Source organism: Sinocyclocheilus anshuiensis, unplaced genomic scaffold (genome assembly GCF_001515605.1).
Source record: "Sinocyclocheilus anshuiensis isolate Anshui unplaced genomic scaffold, SAMN03320099.WGS_v1.1 scaffold947, whole genome shotgun sequence".
NCBI classification, from domain to species: Eukaryota; Metazoa; Chordata; class Actinopteri; order Cypriniformes; family Cyprinidae; genus Sinocyclocheilus; species Sinocyclocheilus anshuiensis.
In genome coordinates, this window is record NW_015547686.1 from 92872 (window position 1) to 104165 (window position 11294).

Consider the following 11294-nt stretch of genomic DNA (forward strand, 5'->3'; position numbering starts at 1 on the left):
GTGCACATTTGGGCCGCATTATGCTAATATTGCCACATAGTGAGGTAGATATGTGGGGGCGTGTTAGAACCAGCCGTTTTAGGGGGGTGTGGCAGAGTCTTAACTTTGATAAAGAATATCTCTTTGGTTTTGAGACTTTAGTCTTTGCAACTTGAGGGATCTTATCTATGCACAATCAGCTTGTAACACTCCAAAGAGAAAGGAAAACTTGAAATCGCATCATATGACCCCTTTAACTTTTTTGAAAAGACGCTGTGAGCTGCAGAAAAAAAAAGCCGGTGGTGGCGTTTAAAAAAGCGCTCATTACTTTTTTGAAAACACGGTTTACTCCATAGGATTATAATGTAAAACAGACACTGGCAGCTTCAAAAAAGACACCAAGTGTGAACACAGCCTTAAGTCAATTTTAAGACACTTTTTCCAAAGATCACCGGTTTACTGATGCATTTCATAAGAAACTCATAACAAGAGACCAATTTAAACTCCTAACTATATATTTAAGCTTACATCACCATTCTGTGTCACTGCAGGTTCACTGTTCTAGACAGCATTAGTTATATGTGAAACTCCTCACCTGCTTTATAGGAGATGTAGGAATGGACAATAGCAAGAGTCCCTGGCCACTCAATGGCATCTTCCTTCTGCAGAATCTGAAGAAAACATGTAACTGAATGATACTGAAATACACAATTTTTCACGGTCTGAATTGCATTCAAAGTAATACACACAAAAACACAAACGTACATAAACAAACACACATAAACATTAATGTGGAAATGAATTTAAAATAGTGAAATCAAATGAAGTGGAAAGAAATGAGGCTACCTAAACTTTCAAAGTTTGGAGCAGTCTTGATGTAAATTTCTGGTTTTTAATATTTGGAATAAATATTAGGTCCTGCATCAATTTCTTCCAACTTCAGAGGTCTTAAGCAGCAGAACTGTGGGCTCGTGCCTCTGGTTTTGGCGTTTTAGGCAGAGCTGCATGACGCCCAGATGATTAGCAAGTATCACATATGACTGTATTATATTATGTGACACATATAAGCACTAAATACTGACTCGTCAGTCAAAACCTCATGCTTATAGTCTCTATTCCATCTAAATTGAGCTTGTTTTTAAACAGAACATTTTTGGTTGGTTTGAGTAAAATAGTGGCCTCTTTGTCCTCAACTTCATCAAATTTTGCTCTGAAATTACAATGCCATTCATATTAAAAGTCTCTATATTGAAAGAATATAACCTGAAAGATTTAAATTAACTCTATAAAGACTGTCTGCTTTGTAAGACCAGTGACAAAAGTGAAACGTGACATGGCATGGTACAAAAAATGAAATGATTAACAATAGTGAGAGTGAACGGCAATGAATCTCTCAGTTACCTGAGACTCTTAATTCACCTCCGCTACCACTAGATGTCGCTGGTGAGCACAGTGAACAGTGGGATAGGGAAGTCTGAATTGTCTCAGTAACTGTAGTGGACTATCACAGTTACTTACATCCCCTGCTGAGCTGGGGCTGGGTGAGGGTGAATGAGATGGAAGGGTGAGTGAGAGAGCAGGGGAGAATGGGCTGCCCGCAGTGGGCCGCTGTAGGTCTGGGGAGGTAGAATGATGGCTGCTGGTGGTTGGGGGGAGGGGCCCCCGCTCCACAATACTGCAGTTTTTAGAAAGGCGACCTGGGTGAGATGAAACAAAGGACAAACAAAACACAAAAGAAAAGAAAAAGAAAAGAAAAGGAAGACAAAACATTGGTGTAGCATACCTCTGACAAGCTGTCCTCATTGGCTAGGGTAGCAGGAAGGAGCAGACGGGGGTGGTGTGATGGTGGTTGGGAGGGAGAGAGCAACGTTAGATCACAAAAGGAAGCATTGCATGCTGGGTAACAACACATTCTGCAAAAGCTGGCCTCAGATCAGTTGATAAAGGCAGAAGGCATTATATTTAGGCAGATGGGGATAAGAAATGCCAATAACAAAGAACGATCAGAGGGCAATGATTCAAAGAAGCTTATCAGTCATCAAGAAGCTTATTTTCATCTACAGCTAACACAGATGCTGTTAAATGTTAAGACGAGCCTTTAGGTGAATATGCAGCATCATATATCAACAGACATTGCACATTCATGTGTGCACTGGGCATTAACAGAACAAGTTCTTTATCAACAAGTACTAATAGCACACAGGGTAGCAAAGTTTCAACATCATATATATAAAAAATAATAAAGTATTATTGTTTTAAATTAGCTCTATTCATTTTACACATAAACCCAAGTCAAGAGTTTAATTCAACTAAACGATACAGCCGATAATATGACTTGGTCCCAAATGTGTTAGAGATCTATTTAAGAAGTCCAAAACAGGAAACAGTTCCTTTAGCTTCTCAACAAACACTACTACTGGAGGAGGATATTCAAACAAATATATTAACTACAGGTTTTAAATGAGACAGGAACTTTTTAATCCAAAAATAACAAAAAGCATAATTTTGGCTCTACTGCAAGTTATTCTGATCACATTAATACTCACATACTTCACTTTTGACAGATATTTGTCTCAAGCCACATTTTCGTGCTCACAGCTTCAGTTCTTTCAGGGACAGTTTACCGTAAGATGAAAACTCATTTGCTCACCCTCATGTTAAAAGAAGATATTTTGAAGAATGTCTCAAATTTTTTAAAGTCAGTGGCGTCCAATGTTGTTTAAGACTCAGAGTTTCCATTATACGGACAAGAACAATCAACAAAATCTTCAAAATATCTTATAGAAAGAAAGTAAGTCATACAGGTTTGGAACAACATGAGGGTGAGTAAATGATGACAGAATTTCTGGGTGAACTACCCCTTTAATATGCAACAGACTGGTCATATCAAAAGTATCAAAAGATAACTTTGGTCAACTATAATGCTGCGTTTTGAGTTTTTGTACTTGAGTCTGTCCAATACATGTATTAGTGGCACACTATTGATGCAGTATTGTCGCACCTTTAGGATGTGCACAATTCGTCTAATTGTAAATCTATCAAGCAGGCTGTGAACATTGTCTGAGTCTTTTACTAATGTATACACTTTTACAGCAGCCTGAAGACAGTCATTATCCCACTTAACACACTGCAGGGTCATTTCTTTCTGCCTCACACATACACTCCAGAGTGCCTGTAAGCACATCACATAATCAAACAGTCATTACTGTTGAATGTGTGCTTGTGTGAGACGGAGAGAGACTGACTGATGGGAGTAAAGCTGAGTGGATCAGTTCAGGATGAGAGCTGTAGAAAAAGGGCTTAAAGAACTGAATAATAACTGGCTAGTGATTTTTAGAGCAATAAAACTAGACAAATTAGTCATTTTTGTCACATTTCACAGATGTGGATAATATCTATGTTGTGAAAAACTCGTTTGCATTTAGTTTTCAACTTGAAACATTCAAAATGATTAAATGTTTCTCTTTTTTTTTTTTTGACCTTTCAACGTTCAAACAAAATGCCATAATTTGTTCTTCCAGTGAAACAACAGACTTCTTTCGCTTTAACCCCGCCCCTTTCTTACAATCCACTGCAAACTCCCATTCAGATCTGCCTCCAATCCAATCAACAACCAATGCATAGAACCAAGTCTTTCTTTTTGATAATCCATTACACTTGGATATGTTACAATTTGGAGGAAAAGATCTGTCGCTACATCAGTTACATCGCAACTTCAATGTCAGAAGCAGAAATGGTGGAGGACAAGTTAAATCCCTAAAGTAAGAATGAAAGCAACAGTGATGCTTGCCTTAGCAAAAACCTCTAACAACCTGTTATGTCTATGCTTGGATTTTTTCAAGCAGAGTATCTAATAGAGGCACAGAAAGACAGCGTGATTGGCTGAACTCACCTCTCTTCCTGCTAGACTGGTTTATGGAACTCAGATACGACACTGAGCTCTTCTTCCGCTGAAACACAGAAGCATAGATATGTAAATGTAAGCATGGCTCATTCCATTGGATATTTTCAATCTGTTTCCACTAAACTGCTCTTGTTTAATGTGTGTGTACGTTTGTTACCTCTGGTTCAAACATGGCTCCACTATATATTGGATTTGCTGTTGTTCGTCTCTTGCGTTCCTGACGCCTGCTTTGAATCTCTACACAAGCAAAGCGGGAAAGGTCAATACACATGCATGCACACAAACAAACCCACACACAGACACATTTCTTTCTCCTGACCTTCTAGATAGTCGCGTGTGACCAGTCCCAGAGACAACATGAAGGCCAGTTTCTGTGGAAAGAATGCATGCCATTATCTAAGTAATCAACATAATCTACATCACCATACTTATCATTATCTTTATTATAAACTGTGATGTAAACATAAATGTATTTTACCAGAGGGCTCTCCTGATGTTTGGAGGCAGGAGTGTGTGTGTTGGTGGGGGCAGGTGAAGATGGCGTATCTAAAGACAGTGGAGGTGAAGTGTGTGTAGGCGTGTCTGGAGAGATGAGCAATGAAGTCTTTGGCTCTGTCCCATATTCCACTGTGGGTATCTGAAGCAGAAACAAAGATGTTTTAATACACTACAATTCAAAGGTTTGCGGTCAGTAAGATTTTTTTTTTAAATGTTTTTGAAAGAAGTCTGTGAAAATACAATAAAAATGTATTATAGTGAAATATTACAACAATTTAAAACAACTCTTTTCTATTTGAATATATTATAATTGTCATGTACTACTGTGATGGCAATTACAGTCTTCAGTGTCACATGATACTTCAGAAATCAGTCTAATATTCTGATTTGGTGCATAAGAAACATTTCTTATTATCATCAATTATGAAAACAGTTGTGCTGCTTAATATTTTTGTGGAAACCATGATACATTTTTTGTTTCAGAATTAGTTGATGAATAGAATGTACAAAAGAACAGCATTTATTTGAAATATAAATAATTTCTTTACTGTCAGTTTAATTTAATGTGTACTGCTGAATAATTAAAAAAAAAAAGCCAATATTAGAAGGAGACAGACAAAGATGGCTGCTGAGTGAACCGACTTTCCTTAAAGAAATGTTTTATGTGCTAATGAATGTTTTAGAGTAAACCTAAATACACTTCATGTGAATTTCCCTCACCGTGTTGTCAGAGCTTGGGCTGTTGTGAGGTAACTGCTGTGTGTGTCTCTGCGCGTGTGTAGATGTGGAGATCAGGATGCTTGTGTTGTTACAGCTGTTGGGGCAGGGCAGGCCATTGAGGATACGCATCTGCTGGACGTGACCAGAGGAAGGGAGGGCAGTGCTCAGTAACACCGGTGACTGTAAGGTGTGCACAGAAACCTGAGCAGCAGCTGGAGACAAAGACACTGGAGGTTTTGGCCTGACCTGCTCACACACAAACAGGAAAAAGAGAAGAATTATTTGTGGAATGACTGGAGAAAATAAAAGGTGGACCTAAGCAGTGAAAAAATGACTGAGGTATCAGAAAAGTGATGCTCAACTCGGCAGTTTAACACAGCGGCTCTTTCACATCTAGATTTCAGTCTCACAGAAAGATGTTTCCTACATTACTACGCCACAATACCACCAGCTCCACTCCAATATAATTGAAAATTGTCTATGTATTGACTATTATTTTATATTATAATTAATTTCAATAAAATGTTTAATTATTTGTTATGAATAACCTTATCTTTTAGTTTGCATCCATCAAGTTCTGAATGAAAAGAGAAAATAAAACGAGATGAAGTACCTTTTATTTGTAAAGTATGCAATTTACTCAATTATGAAAAAAACTTTGCATCATTTAATATATGAACCATTTTTCAAATAAAATTTCCAACTTAAATGATAATATTATATAAATGACTATATTTTTATGTGATATACACTATATAAAGTTTGAGGTCAGTAAGATTTTTTTTAAAAATATTTTTAAAGAGCAGGTCATATGGGTTTTTGAAAAATATCTCTTTTGCAGTTTATAATGTAGCTATCCTTAAATGAAAACAATCTGCAAAGTTGTTAAAGAGGTCATATGATGCTGCTAAAAAGAACATTATTTTGTGTATTTGGTGTAATGAAATGTGTTTATGCGGTTTAAAGTAAAAAAAAACACATTATTTTCCACATACTGTACATTAATGTTTCTTCTCTATGCCCCGCCTTTTTGAAACACGTCGATTTTTACAAAGCTCATCGGTCTGAAAAAGCGAGGTGTGCTGTGATTGGCCAGCTATCTAATGCGTTGTGATTGGCCGAATACCTCAAGCATGAGACGGAAATGTTACGCCCCTCACCATACTGTTGATGCCGTGTCCCGGCCGGAGCGATGAGGCAAAAACATTAAAACCCATTACAAACAAGGCATTTGTTGCATCCAGTGGGGACATAATTACTTTAAAATACCATATGACCTGCTCTTTAAAGATATTTATAATGTTAAAAAGATTTTCATTTTAAATACGTGCTGTTCTTTTGAACTATTTATAAAATAAATAAAATGGGACGTGACACTGAAGACTGGAGTAATGACTGCTGAAAATTCAGCTTTGCCATTGAAGGAATAAAATACATTTGAATATATAGAAAAGTTTTATTTTAATTAATATTTTACCAGTTTTTGATCAAATAAATGCATCCTTGGTAGGCATAAGAGACGTTTCAAAAAAACATTTATTTTTAAATCTTATCAACCCCAAACTTGTGTTCCGCCATGTTATAGAAACTTACAATGTGATGTATGATTTATATCAACCAACCCTAGCATATATGCACACACACACACACACACACACACACACACACACACCATATACAACAGAGAATACAACAGCACAGAATACTGCTGGAGAGAGATCAGGGTTAAGGTTCAGTTTACTGTAGGGTCAAAAGCAACAGCAAAAGCAGGGATTGCAAATGTCACCACTAAGCAAGCACAAAGAAATTAAATCCAGAGCAAGAAAACAAGGTGGAGCATGAAGAAAATATCATACAGAAAAGTAACACCTGCAGCTGAAAAAAAACCAAGACACATAGATGCACACTAACACTCAGCAGTGAGGGGTTTTCACTAGTCCAACCAGGCATTAGGGTGTGAAGGGTTTCTATGGAAACAAACCTGCGGTAGAGTGGCTGGCCGAGTTGTCTGTCTGGCTGGAGGAACAAACTGAGGAACTTTGATTGGTTGGGAGGCAGCTTGCACCTGTGACAAGACCGCCCATTTAGACACCCTTACTTCACTAATCTGTCCAACATATTACATCCTACAAGAAATACCTTTAGCTATTTAAGCCACGAATAGAGGCAGATGCAATGCAATAATTGTGTCTAAAATCTAAAAGAACCAGCCCTGAGCTCTTGGGATCTAAATTAAATCCGACAGCCTGAAATTGCCCCCCAACACATATGCAGTTTTCAAAACAAGTGGGAATAAACAAAACTCTTCTTGTTCTATAATGAGGGCCAAAACAGCTCTAGAAATACTTACAACAACAGTGCTATTGGGTATGACTCGCACCGGCTCTGCTCCCTGATTGGTCGTTTGGATGACTGGTTGGAAGTTTACTGGGGACTTTTGAGGATCTGAGCTAGGAGGGCTTGCCAGGAGTGTGTTGCCAAGGGTTGTAACCACGGTTATAGTAGGTCCTGGTGTCATGATGATAGGTGAGGTGGGTGTGGCAGCTCTCAGCATCAGAGGTAGAGTCTTTGAAGCAATGACAGGGGCCACAGAGCTCTACAGGGTCACAAACACATACACGTGTTGTAAACATGTTTATTTTTTTCTTTTATAGGTCAGGTCTTACTGAACCTAATGCTCTGCAGAATATTCTGGCGACTCTTCTTATAATGAAAAAAAAAAGCCACTGAGATAATGTCACTGAAGCTACCATGAGTATAACTGCCATTTTTGCCTTAATGACATATCTAAAAAGAAAGTTGACATATGTCAATGTTTTTTAGTATTTTTAGCAAATACTTACATACGTAAATATTCAGTCTCCTCTACTGACCAGTACGTAAGACGTAAATAAGCATATGCACATCCCTAAGATGTAAACTGCGTGTGCACAAAGCATTTTTGAATCTGAATGAAAAAAAACTGTTTGACCATTGATCAAATTATTTCAGGTCTCTTTAAGTTATTTGGATCGATTAAGGTGTTTACATGAAGGTTTTTCAGTCCAATTAAGCCATCAATGCGATTACTTGGATGTGTGTAAATGTAGCTATTAAGTCTCACAAGATCAGTTTGATTCATAAATGAATAATTCAGACCACTGACTCAAAACAACCAATTTAAAGAAACTACTTCTCTCACTGACTTTCACGAATATGCCAAAGAGAGTTAGGGCAGATGTCAAGTGGATAACAAAATTAAACTTTAAGCCCATCCTTCACACAAAGCTATAATATGGCTTCAGGAGTCACATGGACCACTTTTATGGTGCCCCTGTTTGAAGCTTGAAAGCCTCAGTGCTTAGCCTAACTGCATGGAAATCATAACCAAAACAATATTCAGAAATTTCTCATAAAAATATTTCTATATGGACCATTTTTATAATACTTTAGGGTGTGTCTTTGTCATTTTGGAGCTTGACAGCCCAGGTCTTCATTCCTTTCGTGTTCCCAGAAAGAAAGTCAGTCATATGGGTTTGGAACAACATGAAGACAAGTAAATAATGACAGAATAGCTTGTTTGCACATGACGTCATGTCACTGCATAGCTGTGCAGATTAAGGGCAGGAGGTGATTTTCTACATATGAAGCACTATCACAAACTCGAAATGCATATGTTTTGCGTTGTTTATGGTTGCTCAAATCGATCAAACTGAGAAACCACAAGGATCTTTTATAGTGTACCAAAAGTTGTTGTTCATAAGTAGGAAAAAAGCAAGAAATTGACTGAAAAACGCAGGAAAAAGTGGCTTGTAAACCTGCGTCTGCAGTCGGAAAAAGCAGAGTCAGATAATGCTCATTTGCGCAAATGGTTAAGATATTAATAATATATTAAAATATCACAAACATATTTAAAACTATACATAGTAATACAACAGGGCTACAACTCTCACGCATTCAGCGTGAAACATTCAGAATTCACTCACTGCTAAATGCCACATAGACACGATGTAAATAAGAGATTCATTGTGCAGTTTAGAGAGCTCCGTTGATTATAACAGAACATTGTGAGATTGTGATAAACTGAAGAGAGTGACAGCTTTTTAGTGATTATATGGAAGCATATAAATGAGGGATTCACTTTTGAAATAGCTTGTTTGCAATCAGGGTTAGTTGGATCATGTCCAACATATGTTGTGATTTTCTGTTTATACCTTTCTCTTGTAATAGTGTCTAAACCAGTACAGTACGGACTTTCCTCCATCAAATCCATTCTGCTTTTAACTTCCTGCCCTCCATCTGAATTCCACGCGTCATCAGAATCGTGACTGCAAACAAGCTATGTTTTAGTTTTGTGTGAACTAAACCTTTAAATGTTCATCTAAAACAAGGCATTGTCTTTAGAGAGATCCTTTCTTCTTGTGTGTTGTGTGGGTACCTGTGGAGCAGTGAGGCTGGCAGCAGGCAGAGGCGTCTGTGTCTGTGTGATGAGCAAGGTAGATGTTTGCCCATCGGCTTGAAGTGTCTGCAGCTTCATATCTTCCTGTTTCACCAGTAGATCTCTCCTTAATTGCTCCACCACCTTTTTCTGAGGGAGAAAGAGAGAACAAGTGCATGTTCATTTTTTGTGTGTTCTGTCACTCGAACCTGCAATGAAATCTCCCTCACTCACACCCTCTCTTTCTGCCTGCTGTTGATAAGAGAGTTTGTGGTGTTGGATTTTGGGCCAGCAAGAGGGAACATGGAGTCCTTACAGCTGAACATCACTCTCTCTTTGTCTCTTTCTGTCTCAGGCAGGGGGCAACAGTATTCTGCTTTCAAAAACATCTTAAAAGTGTAAAAAAAATGGATTATGGCATAACAGGAAAATTTAGCAGTAATATATTACCATTAGCATCAGCTGTGACTATGAACTATGTCTGGTATACAACTGAAAGGAATGTCACTACGTTTGCTTCTTCAAATCAAGCGTAAACTCAGTAATTAAGGAAAGATATATTGAAGTAATGTGAAACCTGTGTCTAAAACTTTGCCCCTCTATTCCATTATTAAGGTATTCTTATTTATTAGCAAATCTTATTCAGTGTTTTTTTGTCAATATTTATCTATTAAAGGGTTAACTTTCAAAAATGAAAATTAGCCCATAAATTACTCACCCTCAAGTCATCCTAGGTGTATATCACTTTCTTCTTTCAGATGAATCCAGTCGGAGTTATATTAAAAATGGTCTTTGATCTTTCAAGCTGTTTAATGCCACTCAGCGGGAGTTGCATGCATCAGTCCAAAAGAAGTTAAATAAAAAGCACCCATCCATAAAAAAAAAAGTGTCTCACATGGCTCCGGGGGGTGAACAAAGTCCTCCTGTAGCGAATCGATGCGTTTTTGTAAGAAAAATAACCATAGTTAAAACGTAATAATCACTTTAATATAGCTTGCCTTCTCTGTTGTACACGGAAGGAGTTCCGGGCGGATGACGTATGAGGTCAGCTTTGCGCATGCGCCATTCAGAAGTGACGCACGCTGAAACGCAGCGGAGAGATCAAAACAAAACAACGGTCACTAATTAGAAGTACAAAACGAGGATTTGTAAAGAAGAATGTCGGAGGATTTCGATATAAGCCAAGAGGAGACTGGTTTTCCTTTGCTAAAGTAAGGAAACTTTGCTCCCTTTGCTCCTGTTAACAAACGTTAGTTTTCAAGAGACTCACCAGCGCATACGTAAAGCCGACCTCATATGTCATCTGCCTTGAACTGCTTCCTAGGGGTGCGCCGATCCGATATTCAGTATCGGTATCGCTCCGATACTGGCATTTTCTGCTGGATCGGGGTATCGGTCAGACGAGACTGATCCAAATCCGATGATATAGTGCGTATACTATTCTGTGTTATTATTAAGCCCCATGAAAGCCACAAAAACATTATAAAGCACCATAAAGTTTTCGTGCACTATATTTCAAGTGTTCTGAAGCTTTTCCATAGTTTAATGTGAGGTACAGATGAATATTTAAGTCAAGTTCACGTAAACTCTTCTCCCCGCTGCGTCTGTCTGCCATTCAGCATGTGTCACGTTCGGTTATGATAGTCAAGACAATGAAACTCTCTCAAAGATGATTAAATGTATTAAATGTTATACTTGATCTGTAAATAAAGATAAATGGTTTTGCATAAAAGGAATTTATCTTGCTGGAGTTTCGTGCTGTTTCTAAATCGTGTA

General features: G+C 37.9%; 1 protein-coding gene across 3 annotated transcripts in view; it reads right to left on the reverse strand.

Annotated features, from left to right (window-relative positions):
• Window positions 1-11294, reverse strand: part of LOC107703284 (PHD finger protein 21A-like) — a 29893-nt gene that overhangs the window by 4410 nt on the left and 14189 nt on the right. For all 3 annotated transcript variants that reach the window (XM_016505855.1, XM_016505856.1, XM_016505854.1), the window contains 10 exons: window positions 9519-9668; window positions 7452-7697; window positions 7083-7166; window positions 5102-5347; window positions 4362-4520; window positions 4203-4254; window positions 4041-4120; window positions 3872-3929; window positions 1763-1785; window positions 575-650 (listed from right to left, as the gene is read on the reverse strand). In XM_016505855.1, coding sequence (XP_016361341.1) covers window positions 575-650; window positions 1763-1785; window positions 3872-3929; window positions 4041-4120; window positions 4203-4254; window positions 4362-4520; window positions 5102-5347; window positions 7083-7166; window positions 7452-7697; window positions 9519-9668 — 1174 coding nt within the window. The remainder of the gene's footprint in view (window positions 1-574; window positions 651-1762; window positions 1786-3871; window positions 3930-4040; window positions 4121-4202; window positions 4255-4361; window positions 4521-5101; window positions 5348-7082; window positions 7167-7451; window positions 7698-9518; window positions 9669-11294) is intronic.